The sequence below is a fragment of the Phyllostomus hastatus genome, unplaced genomic scaffold, assembly GCF_019186645.2.
Source record: "Phyllostomus hastatus isolate PE091 unplaced genomic scaffold, TTU_PhHast_1.1 phas_scaffold_93, whole genome shotgun sequence".
In the NCBI taxonomy this organism is placed as follows: Eukaryota; Metazoa; Chordata; class Mammalia; order Chiroptera; family Phyllostomidae; genus Phyllostomus; species Phyllostomus hastatus.
In genome coordinates this window covers 4,962,840-4,980,893 of record NW_025334042.1, presented here as the reverse complement: position 1 = coordinate 4,980,893, position 18,054 = coordinate 4,962,840, and the positions used below count along the sequence as shown (strand labels likewise).

At 40.4% G+C, this 18,054-nt stretch overlaps 1 protein-coding gene across 2 annotated transcripts in view; it reads right to left on the bottom strand.

Moving 5' to 3' along the window:
- The window catches only part of PTPRB (protein tyrosine phosphatase receptor type B), a 107,311-nt gene that overhangs the window by 37,568 nt on the left and 51,689 nt on the right, over positions 1-18,054 (bottom strand). For both annotated transcript variants that reach the window (XM_045830030.1, XM_045830031.1), the window contains 8 exons: positions 16,303-16,566; positions 15,486-15,749; positions 12,092-12,355; positions 9,480-9,749; positions 6,808-7,071; positions 4,964-5,227; positions 3,987-4,268; positions 166-444 (listed from right to left, as the gene is read on the bottom strand). In XM_045830030.1, coding sequence (XP_045685986.1) covers positions 166-444; positions 3,987-4,268; positions 4,964-5,227; positions 6,808-7,071; positions 9,480-9,749; positions 12,092-12,355; positions 15,486-15,749; positions 16,303-16,566 — 2,151 coding nt within the window. The remainder of the gene's footprint in view (positions 1-165; positions 445-3,986; positions 4,269-4,963; positions 5,228-6,807; positions 7,072-9,479; positions 9,750-12,091; positions 12,356-15,485; positions 15,750-16,302; positions 16,567-18,054) is intronic.

Genomic DNA, 18,054 nt, shown 5'->3' with positions numbered 1-18,054 from the left:
TACTTTACACAGAGAAATGTTTCCATTTCCCAGAGCGTTTCAGGTCCTCTTCTCTAAGTGACACAAGACATGATAATGCGGAAGCGAACAATATACAAGCACGTAGCGGTGAGAGACACGACCGAGGAATGCGCACACTGGGAGTACGCCGTCCGGGACACTTACGGTCTATCATTGTGATAGTGCTGTCTTCCACCACCTCGCTGGTCATGCCAGCTGACTGCACCTTGATGGACACCAGGTATCTCTTATGGGGCACTAGCATCATAATATTGAGCAGAGATTTCTCCTTCTCTAGCTTCCTGGAAAACTCAACTTCTTGAGTGTCCATTTTCCGGCATTCAATGCTATACCCATCAAAGTCGGAATCAGGAGGGATCCAAGAACAGGCAATGGCCGTGGAGTTCTGAGGCCGGCAATGCAGGTTTTGTATCTTGTCTGGCCCTAAAGGAAAGAGAGGAAGGGGCACTTTTAACAACTCTGTGAGACACTGTTTTTCAGCTCCTTTGAGTACAACTGGTTCAGAGATCTAAATAAATAATTCCCAAACTTAATTTGACTTGTTTTCTGAAGAAAAAATTCTCATAGATCTCCAAGGTAATATGTCTGCCTGCCTGCTGGCTTCTATTTTGAGAAATATTAAAAGTCAAAATGCTGTCCCTTTCGAAAATCAACAGGTGCCAACATGACTGGAAACATGAATGCGTATGTGGGCACTGAAATCGAGTGGTGGAAGTCAGAGGGAAGGTAAGGCAGAGGAACTAGAAGTCGAGAGTGCAGCTCAGCCTGCCTGAATCCCAATTCTGTTCAGCAGCTATGCACTCTTGGGCAAGTTACTTAACATATCTGCGCCCCTTCCATGGAGTGGGGAAATTCAGATAACCAATCATCATATGGTTACTGTGATGATTTGACGAGTCGAAACTTGCATGGCCACCTTAGAACAGTGGCTGGTATAGCAATTGCTCAATAAATGCTAGGTTTTAAAATGAGGAAATTAAGAAATGCCATTGCTGACTTGTTACCCTTTGGTCCCTGGCTTCTGCCCATCCCCTTTCCATTTTTTTTGCCTGCTCCCCCCGCCCATGCTCCATGACACCGAAACTGCTTGTGGCTCCCCACGTAGACCACACTGGTCTATGCCCCCTTCTTATGGTCACTCAGCTGCTCCTGTCTGACAGACTGCCTGACCCAGGAAGGACTCAGTGATTGTTAGCTGATCTTATTGGTTGTGAATGATAAAACAATGAGTAAATGATTCAGTCTGAAAGAAAAGCCCTTAAGGTTAAAGTACTGGTTAATGAGAAACTCTGTGGGCTGCCCCAACCAGCCACATGCCTACCATTTATAATTATTTATATATCTATAGAGCTAAATTATACAATTTAAATAAGCAATTTTTTTTTGAATTTTAATTTTAGCACCTGAACCGTTTAAAAAAGAAAAGGTCTGCCCTGGCCAGGAGGATCAGTTGGTTAGAGCATTATCCCAATACACCGAAGTTGCGGGTTCAGTCCCTAATCAGGGCACATACAAGAATCGACCAATGAATGCATCAGTGAGCAGAACAACAAATCAGTGTTTCTTTCACTCTCTCTCTCTAAAACAAAAAAATTCAATCAAGAAATAAAACATTCTCAGTTCCCCAATATGTAAAATCAAAGTTATTCTGGTCTGTGTTATAAATGTGCATTGAGGTCAGGGGTGCTGGGGTGATCTCCCTAAGACCTGCCTTGCTTTTCCCCAGGAATTTCCAAGGAGCTTTCAGACTCTGCAATAGAACTTGAAGGCTAGCTCTAGACCACCTTATTTCATTCCAGGAGTCAAAGGCTTCATAAAGATTAAATGGTAAAAGCCCAACCCATTGTTCTATTGACCACAGCACAGAACACAGCAACAATCCTCAGATGACAACAATCGATGGTGTCAATCCATCAGAAGGGCTCACAAAAGAACTGGCATTTGAGACGAGCAGTAATCATGTCTTTTCAAACATTAACTGCTTGTTAAACTTTTAAACTCCTTTCCAACCAAGTCAGAGCTGAGACCCAATACACCTTCCCTTTCAGCCTTGGAAAAAGTCTTTTAAGACATCCCGTCTAACTCATAATTCTGATGATCCATACAAAAAATAATATGGAAACTTGCTTCCACCTCTTCTCTTAGTTCCTTCTCTCTCCTCCTTTTCACCTCTAAATCCCACCTGCCTTCCAAGACTCAGGTCCCATCCCCATTCACTAAGAAGTGATTCCAACCATGTGCAAGGTGCTCCCCTAGGGACTGTGAACACAGAGAGGTGAATACATTAGCCTTAACCTCTTGAAAGAGAAAAGACTCCAAAACAGCCATAGTATATGGTGGAAAGGAGAATCTACCAGATGAAATGGGGAAAAAAGATGCTGTGTGGTGTGATAGGCACATTTGTGCTGTTGGAGCTAGTGGTGAGCAGGGCTTAACAAAGGCTTTCTGGCAAAGATGACACCTTGCCCAGATATTGGGAAAAGCCTTTTAGGTAGAGAAAACCAAGGGTGGGGCTGGGAGGAATGGGAAGATGGATGATGTAGAACTCCAAGTTACTATTCGTCATGGCTGGAGCTTATTTGTAACTGGCTACTGGAATAATTTTACATGAAAATTACAAATTTCTATTTTGTTTAATCCTTTTATTTTGGGTTTTCTATTGCCCACAGCCAGACCCAACCCTAACAAATGCAATCCTCAAAGTTCTACCAGTCGTTCTTCATACAGTTCAACACCACAACACTCTGCATACTGGTTGCTCTTCTCTTGGGTATGCCCCATTTGGTAAATGCCACTCTGAAACGCTAGTGTCTGGGACTAAACACAATCCTCCAGGCGTGTCTGACCAGCCCAGCCTCTAGTGAGCTCTTAAACTGCGCACTGTGATTCAATCACATATTCCACAATGAGCCACTGAAAACCCACCCTGAGCTTGCTATGAAACAAAAACTCTTAGTTCTTTTTCACATATTTATCTGGACACACACCTGTTTGATCCCCAACTGGTCTTTGGGTACAATATAGATCTCAAATTACAATTGTTATAGTGTTGATGTTCGTTGTTATTCAAAACAACTACTGGCATAAATTTCTAATTTTCAACTAGGTGTTTTATCAACAGCCACTATCTGATCTGAGAAGCTACATTTACCAGGTATTACTGAAAAATAAATATTTGGATTGAGGTGTTTCTTTGAGGTTCGTTCATCAATTCCAAAATGCCTTTAAGAAGAAACTTATATATATTTCATTGTTAAAATATTTTTCTGTTTAGGATTTATTACAATGTGTCCTAACTGATCCCTCTGCTTCTAGCTTGCCCCTTTCAACCTGTTTTTCACACTGTACCCAAAATGACTCTCTAAAGTACAAATCTGATGATGATATTTTGGCCAAAAATCCTTCAGTGGCTCCACTTATTTGAGGATAAAGTTCAAAGTCGTCATCATGGCTCACAAGACATTTTATAACTTGATTCTCCTAATCTGCATCTTCTGTCCTCTGGCCAACTACACTCCTTTCTGTCCCCCTCTCCTTCCTGGTCTTGGAATGTTTTAGTCTCTCTACTTGGAATAGTTTCCACTTCTCCCAACTGTACCTGGTGAATCTACCCTTTCCTTAGGATTTGATTTGAATGTTTCTTCTTCCAGGAAGCTTCCTTTGCATTGGGTCAGATGTCACTACCGTGCCAAATGCTGCCTTCATCACACCCAAAATGTAATTTTTTTGTGATTGTACTTCCCACTTGATTGTGAGCTCGATGAAGGCAGAGATTATTTCTTTATTGTTCACTGTTGTTAGTATTGCATAAATGAACAAATCTATATAGAATTCTGTCTGAATTCAACCTAACCAATTGCATGTTAAAATGTAGATTTAACCCAAACCCTATAGGAATTGGATGTTGTAACACACACTTTCTCCTTGCTCTATCTAAGAACCAAAAGAAGCAAAACATGTCATACTTGTCCTCACGGATCCAGAGATTGGTCTGCTGTAGGTTTTCCAGGAGTCACCACTGACAGTTTTGACACTGAATTGATAAGATCTCCCTGGACGAAGACCGTACACGATGCGTCCTTCTGATTTTCTGTTGCTGTAGGGGTTGAAGACTGTGATCGCATCTCTGGGTAACCACTGCACCTCAAAGTCATCGTAGTCTGTCCAGTCAGGTGGCCCCTTCCAGGTGATGGCCAAGGATGTGTTTGCAACATCAGTAAATGACATAAGACTAGGAGGGCTTGGGGCTATATGTAGGAAAAAGTGAAAAGTCAAGTAATCACTTCTGTGACATAATATATACAAATAAGATAGCTGAGCAACATCAGACATACTTTAAATGCACTGAGGAAGACATAATGTAATACAATCATAAAAGCTTACATTTATAGTGTTTAATATGTATAATACCCCATTTTCAAGTGTTTTATGTATATTTCCTTTAATTTTCATGACCACAGCTTCCTTACCAGGGTGCTGTGGAACATGAGTGTGCCAAGATATTGATTCCATCATATTTTGAGATGTGAGGGCTAAAGCCCACAGAGTGTGTCCATTTTCAGATGGCTTTGGCCATTGACCCCAGCATGGCACACAGATACATTAATGTTATATGTGCGTGCTCAAGAAAAAAAAATTTAGGAAGCACTGCTCTCAACCACACTATGATGATGTATGTAATTGTCCCCATTTTATAAACGAGAAACCTGAGGCTTAGAGATGCTCAATGACCTGCCTAATTTTACTGAAATAAGTAGCAGAGCTAATTTTAACCAAAATCTATTTCCTTTATCCATGGTGCCATTGTGCCTTCCCAAGTTCAGGGGGAAGCACATGGCACATTATTATTGACTTTATTTCTTCTTGTTAAAACCATAGTTAAAATGTGTCTTTGGAAGCTACTTCCCACAAATACTTCACCTTTGGCATCTGGGCTTCCTACCTGTTCGGCTCTCCCCTGTGGCCTGGTTGCTGAGATCGCCACTGTGGGTTACCACGCACAAGGTGTATTTCCTTCCAGGAACAAGGCCGTGAAAACCCCACTCTGTCAGGTCCTTTCCTTTCCAGTTTTCCTTCTTTGTGCCATTGGGATTATAGAGAATCAGCTCATAAAAGTCGAAGTCCCCAGGGGCTGGACTCCAGGTGAACCAGAGACTATCTGTCATGTTCTGATTGGATCCCTTGAGATTACTCACAGAGGCTGGGACTGAAACAGAGGGAAAGCCTTTACTGAAAACAAAACAGAAGCAAAGGCATTTTGGCCAATGGGTGAAAATAGGAGCCCTGTTGGGCATATGGATGAGTAGCTTCTACTGTAGAGTCAGATCTTGCCCACATCCCAGATCACTTAGGTTTAGGGGAATGTGGCCTAGAGACGTGGTGCAAATGAAAATGAAACAAAACACAAGAGGTGGTAGCTTTGATATGCTTGCCACATGTACTCTAATGAACATATAAAATGAAATCTTCAGAAATGATTGATTAAGCCTGGTCAAATAGCTCATATCTTCCCTCATGAGAGGCCCTAAACGTGTTCACAAAAGGCTCCAGCCCCATGTGGTCAGGCGCACCCCACTGGTGGCCCCCACACCGTAACATCCCTCTCTGGGGCTCTTCACTTCCTCTCCAGCTTTTAGGTTCTCAGTTCTTGCATGCTCTTTCTTACCAAGATCTTTACTAACAGTCACTTCCATCTTTACACAAATTGGTTGGTTACACTGGCTTCTGTCCAGTGAGTATTTGAGCATCACCATTCTTGGAAGAGTGAAGACTGTTGTCCCTTGTTGGAGGGACTTTTAACATTAATGAGCAGATAAGAGAAAATGTGCTGAGCGCAGCCTGCCCCAGAAATGGTAACAGTAGGCCAGTCTATTTGTGCTTTGGGCTTATCTGTTGCTCCTTTCCATTCCCTTCAAAAGACAAACTGAGGACTTCCATCAGGTGCCTGGAATGTGCTCTTCTCATGGCTCCCCTTGGGTTTCAGCTGAAATGCCCTCTCTGTCTAATGTAGTTTCCTTTCCTGCAAAGTTGCTCCCTGTCACAACGTACTGTTTATTTCCTTCATAGACTCTAAGGTGTTCCAAAGTCACCTCTCTTTAAAATCTGCTGTTCTTTGCCCCCTCTCCTTCCATGATTGCAGAGCTCCGTGAGGTCAGGGGCACAGTCTGTTCACTGTCATATTCCAGCTGTGAGCCCAGTGCCTGGGAGCACAAGAGTGCTCCTGCCCCTCACTCAAAAATTATCTCCAGTGAAAAAAAAATGAATAGAAAAATGAGATAATGGGCTTAGGTTATGGAAGAAAAGTAGATCCAGTTTATTTGCAGTCCAGAGCAATGTTTCTCCTTCTTGTTTTCCGAGAATTCTTGGTGTTCGTTTCATCCAGTGCTGCGGTTTTGATTCACAGCAGTCTGCTTCTTGATTCCACTTGTAGTTGCCTTTCCCCAGACCTGCCCTCCAGTCCATCTACTTCTTGTAGAGAGAATAAGGGCACGGCTTGAATTGAGCCACAGTGGTTTACAACCCTTTTGCAAGTAGAGGAGCCAGATTCATTTCTTTCATCAAACCCTGTGGGGTAAACAAGTGGAGGCAACAGAGCAGAAGCCAGCGCAAAAACTATTTTGATGTATAATCAAACATCTAATCTAGGGTCAGAAGGCCTGAAGGTCACAAATTTCATATAAAGCTATATCCTGGATAGAATAGGAAACTAAGGACAAATCAAGGAAAAGCCCGTGACTATTGTGACAATTTCCCTGCTATTCATTAATGCTTGGGCTCCAGTCTTACCTGTTCTACCAAATATGAACGACTCATTAGACAGCTCCCCGCTGTGAGTTACAATCACCAGTTTGTACATTCGGCCTTGCAGTAAGTTCTGGAAAGAAAAGCTCTGGACTTGTGGGTCAACCTGAGCTCTCTCCCGCAGAGTTCGGTCTGGGTTGTACAGAAAGATGTTGTACCAGTTGAGCTCTCCCTCTGACGAGGTCCAGCTGAAGGACAGCTGTCTGGTGGAGTTCTCTGTTATCTGCAGATTGGTGACCGCTGCTGGGACTGGAAAAGTCAAGGAGCAAGAGGGTGAGGTTGAGTTCCGGCATGTCCCTGACAAGGCCTAGGGTGATGCTACGCCTGCATGGACTCACTCAAATGGCAGCTCAAAACACATGGTCCCTAAAACCGATGAACGAAGTAGACACAGAGGCATGGACACATGGAACAGACTGACAGTTGTCAGATGGGAGTGGGGAGGGGACTGGAGGAAAGAAGGTGAAGGGATTGGCCAAAGAACATATATGCACAACCCATAGACACAGACAAGACTGTGGTGATGGCCAGAGGGAAGGGGGTCTGGGTGGAGGTAGGCAAAAAGGAAAATGGGGACTTCTCTGATAGTGTCAACAATAAAAACACAGGTAAAGAAACACATGGTCTTTTCCTTTCAAAAACATCAGCTTCATGGAGACCCTAAAGCAAAAAAACCTAATTATTGATTCGGAAACTGTTCATTTAAAAAACCAAAACCACATAGCATAATACTCTCTGGAACTCAATCAACAAAAAAAAAACAAGTAAGAAAAATAGAATCAGAGACATGGAAATAAAGAACAAACTGACAGTGACCAGAAGGAGATCAAGGGGGAAAGAAGGGGGAGGGTCAAGTCAAGGAACATGTATCATAGATCCCTGGACAAAGACAAGGGGGTGGGGAGGACTGAATGTGGGAGAGGGGGGTGGGCAGGGCAGAGCAGGGGAGAGCAATAGAGGAAAAATGGAGACAACTGTAATTGAACAACAATAAAAAAGTTAAAAAAATTAAAAAACAAACCCACAAAAGAACAAGGGAAACCAGTAATAAGAAAGTACCTTCAAAGATATTTTGCGGGGTACATATGACAAATGCTAAATCTAACCTACGTGACTAAATGTTTTTCTGACTTTAAGAGCTATATTAGAGATCAAAATCTATCTCTGAATGCCACCTGAGAGTAAATGACCATCAGAGGGAAGAAGAGAGTGGGTGGGAAAGAGGGGAAACTAGATTCAGGGATATGAGAAAGAGAAGCAAGATGAAAGCTAAAAACACATTTAAAAAGTTTACATTAGGATTTTGCAACCCCATTGGCCATTAGTGCTACCTGTTGGCAAAGTAATCAGATGCCAAGAGAAATCAGCTGCTTCAAAACTGTCGGTGTAGACACTTCCTGATTCCACAGAAGCCTTACGATGCAGGTGGAAACAGAACAGGGCATCTGTCTCAGTCTCCCCTGAGTTCTTTTCCTCCACTGCAAACATTTTCTCAGGCCATTTTCCTTTCTCTCTATCCTTATGCCAGGCCTTAAAAGTTGGTATTTTCCATGGTTCCATCCTTTGTCCCTTCATATCTTATAACACTAGCTGAGCAATCAATCTCACTCACTTTATGAATTACTGTGGCCTGATGTTCATGTTATTCCCATCCCACAAATCCATATGTTGAAACCTAACCCCCAAGACAACGGTATAAGGAGGCAGAGCCTTTGGGAGGTGATTAGGTCATGAAGGTGAAGCCCGCATGAACAGGATTAGTGCCCCAAGAAGAGGCTCCAGAGAGCAAAGTTCTCTCTTTCTTCCACCATGTGAGGACATGATGAGAAGGCACCGTCTATGAACCAGAAAATGGCCCTCACCTTGTATGTTACATGTGGCCTTACACGTATGTAATATATTACATCTGTATTATATGTAACATATATTACAGATACAGTATATGTATACATAATGTATGTATAAATACATATATTTATCCTCATCTGAGGGCAATTTTTCACTGCTTTTTAGAGAGGAAGGGAGAGAGGAAAAACATCAGTGTGAGAGAGAAACATTGATTTGCTGCTTTGAGATGGGAGCTTATCCTGGATTGTCTGGGTGGTGACCGATGTAATCACAAAAGCATAAGATGGATGAGGGTGGCAGAAGAGTAAAGGAGATACAGAGACAGACACAGGGGCTGGCGTACTCCCGTTGCTGGATGGAAGCCGCAAGCCTAGGAACCTCAGTGACCTCCAGAAACAGATAAGGGCAGAGAACAGATTCTCAACCTAAACTAAAGTCTCCAGATAAAACACCACCCCACCTTGATTTTAGCCCCCTAGCACCCATTTTCAGATTTCAACCTCCAGAACTGTGAGATAATAAATGGATGTTGGTTTAAGATGCTACATTTGTGGTAATTTATTATAACAGCCATAGGGAACCAATAGAGCCAGTTTTGATGAACAATCTAAATTGGACGCCAGTGGGCTGAAGGTCGTGCCGATAGGCCAACTGACATGGAAGTGGTGGATCATGGAGAATGTTCCTCCTGTGTCCAGAAATACATGTAATCTCCCGATTTTGCTTCATCTCTCTCAAGGAATGTTCTCAAGGAACAGCAGATGAGGAGACACCTCATACAAAACAGTAAGTAGGCTTGTGTGAATTACCTGTTCGGCCTTCAGTTTGGGCTTCTTTGCTAAAGAGGCCTCCGCTGACGGTTAGGATCTGTATCTTGTATTTCTTTCCTGGAGTTAGGTCTTCAAATTTGTGCTGCTTAGTCAAGGCTGGCTTTGATGTGTTACTCAGAAGGATCCCATTTTCATTTAGAAGCAGGATATCATATCTTTCTGCCACACCAACTGCTTTTTGCCAATTTACTACTAAGGAATGGCTACTGTATACATTGTCTGCAGTTATCCCCTGGACAGAGGCTGGGACTGCAAGGAAAGAGAAGAAGCAGGTCCCATCATTGACAGCAGAGCAACCAGTTGAAAGAAACTCTGCTGAAGCAGCTGCAGATAGAAGAGCTCGCCTCATTATCACACGGGCACTCTCTGTGCACTCTTAGGAGAAAACAGTCCTTGTCCTAAATTACTTACTTACAGAATTGCTTTGATTCTCCATTTTTTCCCCTCTGAATTTAGACAGGATCTTGAAGTCAAATAAGTAAAAAAAATGTAGAAGTGACACTGATAAATGTACAGATTGATACTTACGTATTTTTTGAGACAGTGGAAACAATGGATATAGTTCGGAGTACAGAGTCACTCATTTGGACTTTCATTCCCAAACTAACTCGAATCAAAGCTTTGACCTAAGCAGTATATACAACAGTGCTGTACTATGGCTCCTGATGTGAAAGGCAAAATAGTATTGCTTATTAACAATATTGTCTGTCCTAGGCTCATATTTTTTCTCATTCTACATAACCTCCTTAGGAGAACTCATCTATTCCCATGGTTTGAATTTTACCCACGTGGTGATTGGTGGCTCTCAAATTTGAACTTTCAGTTCAGATCTGTTTCTAGTTTTTGTAAATGACACGTCTCTCTGGCTGTTCCACAGGTGCCGACTCCCAAGATGACAGAATTGGACTCCTCATCTCCCTCCCATAATTTGCTTACTGTCCTTTGTTTTTCTCTCTTGGTCTAAGTCAGAAACTTGGTTTTTCATTCTAACCCATCTAAGTATAATTAAAATTAAGTCTTATCATTTCTCTCTCCCAAGTCTGATTTCTTTCGGATCTCTCCGCTTCTCTCCATCTCTACTACCACTAGCTCTAGACAATATCCTCTCTCTCATACACTACTGCAAGTCTCTTGACCAGCACCCTTGACTCCTCGCCTCTCCGTTTCAAACTGCACATTGTACGTGGAGGATTCTCATAGTAGGCCCATGCTGATGACCCTTCAGTGTCTCTTCATAATTCTAAACACCTTAACAAGGCATACAAGGCCCTTCACGATTTGATCCATCTGCTTGCTTGGCCACACGGCTCACACTCTATTCTAGCATGCTAAGGGGTATGTGGGTCCTCAGTGTGCCAAGCTGTCATCCTGAGGCCTTTGCTTTTTTCTGCTAGAACTAAATCAATATATGTTTTATCAGCATGACTTCTTAGTGTCTGTTCAAATGTTACTTTCTCCTGGAACCCTTTCCCGACTCTTTCTGTCCGCTCCTATAGCACCCCATGATCATTTTTATTTACCATATTATACCATAATCTCTTTTTTACTTCTCTGTCTCCTTCATTAGATTATAAGTTTATTGAGGTCAGGGATGTATTCTTGCTATTGAATTCTCATTTTCGAATGCAGTAAGGCTTGCCTGAGTGTGGTTGGTAGGGTAATAATATGGGTGTAATAATTTATAGTGTTAATTTGGACATTTCACCTAAAACGTCATATGGTGTGCCTGAGTGTGATTTTGTTATGTTAGAATTATAAGAATTTGTTATGTTAGAATTATAAGAATTTGTTACATTAGAATCATAAGAATTACATACTTATGATTTTGTAATAAATGGGGGCATTATTTGTGCTGGACCCTGTATATATATGAAATGAAGACATAGTAGGGCCCAGGCCTCACAATAAGTAAATGGTAATGAGAATGGAAGAAATCTAATAAGTATTGTGTTACTGTAGAGAGAGCATGAGGTTTGGAGCCAGACAATCTAGATTTAAATTATAGCTCTAGATCTTAATATATGTTTCCTAAATAATGTTTCATGAACTTTCAGAGTCTTACTTTCTTCATCTGTAAGATAATGATGTAATCCTAGTTGTAGTGTGACTAGAGATAATTTTAAATGCCTAACAATGTAGCAGGTGCCTGTAGATTATTTTTGTTTTGAAAGTAATGTATTAATAGTGATACTAATATAAATTAATGGGTATATTATTCATTCATTTATTACTTGGTCTTTAACTATCACAGGTGAAGTAGACGGCATAAGTATATATGTTTTTCTTAATAAAGAATTTTGAGGAAGGGGTGAACTTTTGAAAAATGCATATTTGTTGAAGTCTGTTTGTCAAAATTTTAAATCTTTTAGCAAGTTAAACATTTATTAATTGGTTCCTAATTACCTTTCTTTGTTTTGAAAATTTCTACTAAGAAAGAAAAATGCAAATAAAAAATATGAGAAAGGCTCTTGAAACCACATTGAATTGTACAAATTTAGCTGGTTTGAATTGGATATTTTTGATTTGTGATAGCTAAGCCCATTCATCATCCCATTCTGGAGAACAACTAGTCCTTCTCCAGGTGGACTTACCCGTCCGCCCGAGTGCATCTATCTGGTTCTGCAGGGACCCGCTGACCGAGGAGATCACAATCTGGTACTCTTCCCCAGCCTCCAGCCTGTGGAACGTGTGCTTAGAGACGTCCTTGGAGATAGTCTGAGAGTCAACCTTTTGATTTTGCCTGAATGCTGACACTATGTAGGAGTCAACATCTCCCCCTCCAGGAGTCCAGTTCACCGTCAGGCTATCTGTTGCCCCATTGGGAGAAATGTGAATATTTTTGACTGTGCTAGGAACTAAAAGAGAAAATAAATTTAGAAGTCATCACTTAGAGAATGAACCGTGCAAATTTCAACCAAAGTTTTTGTGCTTCTTATGTTTTGGCATCTACTGAAAGCATACACATAGAAAATATTGGTAACAATTTACCATTTTTCTCTAACTCTTCTGCCTGAACTGCAGTTAGTAGGGGAAGTTTGAGGGACATCACAGCCAGTGAGTAGAAGTGAACAATGCCAGTGATAGAGAGAGAGGCTGGTTAGATTGCCTCAGTCCAAGTCTTGGTTTTCTCATTTATTGGCTGTGGGGCTATAGGCAAATTCCTTAACCTCTGTGAGTTTGTTTTGCCATCAGAAAAATGGTAATGATAATAATAGTAACCAGCCCATAGAGTTCTGAGAATTGAACAAAATGTATGTGTGAAGTGCTTTGCCGTGAGTCTGGTACATGGTAAACTGTTAATAAACATTAACTATTATAGTGACACTACTAACAGAGTTCCAGTGAAGTGATACCCAACTGACAGAGATATTTATACTTAATCTGTGTCCTTTACAAGCACCAATCATTCACATCATTTCAATACTATTTCTCAGTAAAGCTTTTCCTTTCTTCTTTTTATTTCCTGTACATCATACTTCTGCTCATCCAGTTTGGACAACAGTGTTGTCACCAACAAGATAACTTTCTCCCCTTCTTGCCATCTTCCCTTTATACTTCCAAGTCAACACCTGGCTACCCAACCTGCTAAATACCATTGACCCTTGAACAAGGTGGGGTTAGCGCACTGCCACACCCCCTCCTCTGTGCCATTGAAATTGTTCATATAACTTTTGACTTCCCCAAAACTTAACTGTTAGTAGCCTACTACTGATCAGAGAAGCCTTACCAATAACATAAATAATTGATTGACTCATACTTTGTGTGTTTTATGTATTATATGCTATATTATTACAATAAAGTAAGTTAGATGAAAAATGTCAGGTTCTGGACAAGATGGAAGCATAGGTAGAAACCCTTCGCTTCCTTGCACAACCAAAAGGAGGATAACAACCAATCTAAAATCAATAAACAACAAGAAGTGCCAGAAATTCAAACTGCATGGAACTCTGACAACTAAGGAATTCAAGAAACAGTCAACCAGACCAACCAGACTGGTAAGATGGGTAAACAGAGAGAACCCTCGGCAAGGTGGGGGGCCATATGGGTGGGGGTGACTGAACGGGAAACTGAGACTCAGAGCTGACTGTGGACTATGGTGGTTGCCATGGTGGGAGAAACTCCCAGTCTCAAACAGAGTTTGTTAGAAAGTGGGTCTAGAGCCAAGCAGGTGAGCTGCATTGTTCCCTCTCTGGCCCCTCCCCCATAGGCAGCACCACAGTGCATCAAGGAGGGCTGCCCTGCCCAGGTGAACACCTAAGGCCCCACCCCCTTACAACTTAACAGGTGCACCAAGACAAAGAAATATGGCCCAAATGAAAGAACAGAGTAAAACTTCAGAAAGAGGACTAAGTGAGGAGTAGCTCGCCAACCTATCTGATGGAGATATTAAAGCCCTGGTAATTAAAATGCTCACCGAACTAATTGAGCTTGGTTGAAAAATGAAAGAACAAATGAAAGATACCCAAAGTAAAATAAAGTAAAATATTCAGGGAACCAATAGTGACAGGGAGGAAACCAGGACTCAGATCAACAATATGGAACAAAAGGAAGAAATAAACATTCAACCAGAACAGAATGAAGAATTCAAAAAAATGAAAAGAAACTTAGGAACCTCTGGGACAACTTTAAACACTCCAATATCCAAATCATAGGGGTGCCAGAAGAAGAATAAGAGCAAGAAATTGAAAACTTATTTGAACAAACAATTAAAGAAAACTTCCCTAATCTGGCAAAGGAAAGAGACTTCCAGGAAGTCCAGGAAGCTCAGAGAGTCCCAAAGAAAATGGACCCAAGAAAGCACATGCTAAGGCACCTCATAATTACATTACCCAAGATTAAAAATAAGGAATCTTAAAAGCAGCAAAAGAAAAGGAGACAGTTACCTACAAATGAGTTCCCATTGGACTACCAGCTGATTTCTCTAAAGAAACCTTATAGGCAAGAAGTATTTGAAGTCATGAAAGGCAAGGACCTACATCCAAGATTACTCTATTCAGCAAAACTATCATTTCAAATGGAAGGGCAGATAAAGTGCTTCCCAGATAAGGTCAAGTTAAAGGAGTTCATAATCACCAAACCCTTATTGTATGGAATGTTAAAGGGACTTATCTAAGAAATTGAAGAAGATCAAAACTATGAACAGTGAAATGACAACAAACTCAAAACTATCAACAAGTGAACCTAAAAGAAAAGAAAACCAATGAAAACAAAAACTGAGCAAACAACTAGAACAGGAACAGGATCTGAGAAATGGAGATCACCTGCAGGGTTTTCAGTGGGGTGGTGGAGGGGAGGAATGGGGGGGAGTACAGAGAAGAAGAATAATAATTAGGAGGCATAAAATAGATGGGGAGAGATAAAAATGGTATAGGAAACAGAGAACTCAAAGAACTTATATGTACAACCCATGGACATGAACCAAGTGGGGGGGATGCTGGAGAGTTGGGGGTGCAGGGTGGAGGGGGTAAAGGGGGAAAAATTGGGAAAACTGCAGTAGCATAATCAATAAAATATACTTAAAAATGTCATTAAGAAGATCATAATGAAAGGAAAATACATTTACAGTACAGTACAGTATTTATCGATGTAGTAAGTTTATGCCATCTCTTTATAAGATGAATTGTCTTTCTGTCAGCATCTACATCAATATTGTTTTATATGATACAAAATGCTATAGATGTTATATGTGCTACTAACAATAGATATCAAATACAAAAAAATGTGAGAAAATTTATTTTTACTTACAAGTGTAATAATTCATGCATTAATTAATGAAGAAGCAGAAATATAATCATTTTATGGTAGCCTAGTATAATAGATATGATTGATTCATGGTAATAAAACATCACCCAAAAGTTTCTAATATATTTATTGAAAAAAGTCTGCATATAAGTGGACCCACACAGTTCAAACCTGTGCTCCTGTTCAAGGGCTACCTGCACACCACACTAACTAGTCGGGGTCGAGAACCATGTTTCCAATTACCTGTGAAGCCCTCGATGAATGCTGACTGCTGCACGTCTCCACTGATCGTCAACACGAGAATCTTGTACTGGCGCCCTGGTGTTAGCGAGGTGAATTGATACCCGGTGGCATTATTTACAAGGTGAATAGAAGGAAATACTTTCATGTCATTGTAAAGCAGTTGAATCTCATACTGGTCAACATCCCCATCAGCTTGAGACCAAGTCACCTGAAGGTCTTCAGTGCTCCTATCCCGCAGTGTTAGGTCCTTAACAGGCTCTGGGACTGGAAAGGGATATTAGAAGACACATCAGGAAGGGGCCTGATCACAGTTTACCTACACAATAATTTGTAAATCACATGCAAGGAACTGGCAAACATCTCCTTTCCCCAGATAAACCACTTGAATTACTTCGTGCATAATGGAACAATAAAAATGGAAAGCAATTGTTAATATTGTTAAAATTGTAATTTTTTTCCTGACATAAATCTTATATGCTAAATGTTGGTAGAATCTAATTATCAAATGAGTTATGATTTCAATTACAAGATAAAACAGAAAGTCCAGAACTTTAAATGTCACAATGCAGGAGGACAGGGAAGAAAAAGGAACATATAGCCTTTTGGTGTGTTCACTATACTTACTTTTATCTCCCAATAAATATTCCATAATTATAGGCCATGGCTTGGCTAAATGATGTTAGCTCTGAGTGAGACTTACTGGGAATGTAATTTACTGATAACTAAGTAGAGAAAATTCAAGGTTCAGATAAATTATTTACTTGATGACCTACAAGTCCCAACCGAACATCAAATTTGGCTATATCTTTCCACTTACTCGTTCTCCCATTCCCTTGTTCGCTGGCTTCATACTGTCCACTTTTTGTACTAACAGTGACACTGTACAACCGTCCAGGGACTAGCTGAACAAATACACACTCATTTTCGGACTTGGGAATGCTTTTGGTTTGAGTGAAGTTGTTTTTGTTCTTAATGGTGACTTTGTAGTGATCGAAGTCTCCGGTGGCATGCACCCAGGATACCTTTAAATAGTCGCTCCGGGCCGAGTTGCTAATACTGACCCCCTGGACCTTGTTGGGCACTGAAAAAGAGAGCAGAGAACAGCTAGAGACTCTTGGTGAGCATCTGGTCACAGATGACATCCTGGGACAGTAAGAAGTGAGTAGATTTTAATTGTGTGCATTAAAAAGAAAAATCTTAGACTTTAGGTCATATGTTTTTGAAAAGGAAAGGTTTTTATACTAATTGGCGTGATTAAATGGATTTTTTAACACAACCTGATGAATTGATTCTAATTCTGTTGTTGGCCTACACAAAATATCATGTACAAAATGGAACATTAAACATGATACCTGATGATTAATATGAATGATGGTGATGTTAATAGTTCCAGCATAACATGGTGATGCAAGACATGACAAAAAGTCACCAAGAAGAGGATAAACAATTCAAAAAGAAAGTGGAAGAAGAGAAAACACACATGGTTAATTAATACATGAAGAGATGTCCAATATCATTGGAGATCACGGAAATGGAAGCCAGGGGCCTTCGCAAAACACCATTTAGCATACATTTGATTGGCAGCATTTAAAAACCTGATAAAACCAAGTGTGAGAGAGAATGCCCACCCACAGGAGGTTACATGAATGAGCTGGTATATAGCAGTCGTAATTAATTTCCTCTTAGCTCAAAACTCAAAAATATGGATTTCTTGGACTGAACAGTAAAACACAAAATAGTGATGAATCTTATCGATATATTATTAAGTGAAAAAAGTCTAAGTCCCAAAAGATTATATACTGCATAAAAGATACCTTTTTTATAATGTTAAAAGAACTAAAAATTTTAAAGCCCATAATTTTAGGACAACAAATAATACAATATACAAGGTGGGAGGCAAGAGAGATAAAACGATAAAAATTAAAGTCAAGTTGATGGCTGCCTTGGCATGGATCAATAGGGTGGAAACCATGTGATTTGACATAGATTATTGTCAAGTTCTTAGCTTTTATTTTGGATAGTGGTTTCTCAGGTACATGTTAAATTATTAAAAATGGCTGTCTAAATTAAATTAAATTAAATTAAATTAAATTAAATTAAATGCCTAAAAATAAAAGTAGCAACTGATGCATGGTTTCCTGGCCCAAGAATAATGATTAATCCTATTTTGTTTGCTTATATATTTATGAGGGGAACCTGAAATACATACACAAACAAAAATCCTGTGTACCTATGGCTTTTTTGTCCATTGATAAATCAGTAAGTGCTTCTGAACAGGAACACTTTAAAATAAGACAACTCTGTATTTTGAGCATAATATTAAGGATATTCTAATTTTTATGTGGGGCTGTATTTTAATTCAACAGTAGGCCATAGATCCATTACTATTTAGCAAAAAGTGGGTATTACAAATATATGAGTAAGAAGCATTGGAAAGAGACATGAACTCAGGTTCAAGATACTAAACTTGTATCCCAATGCTGGCATGTCTCTGAAGGCTGTGTGGCCTCGGCATGTGTTTGGTAAATCAGGGACTTCTCCTCTGGCCACATGCCAAACCTTTGTCCAG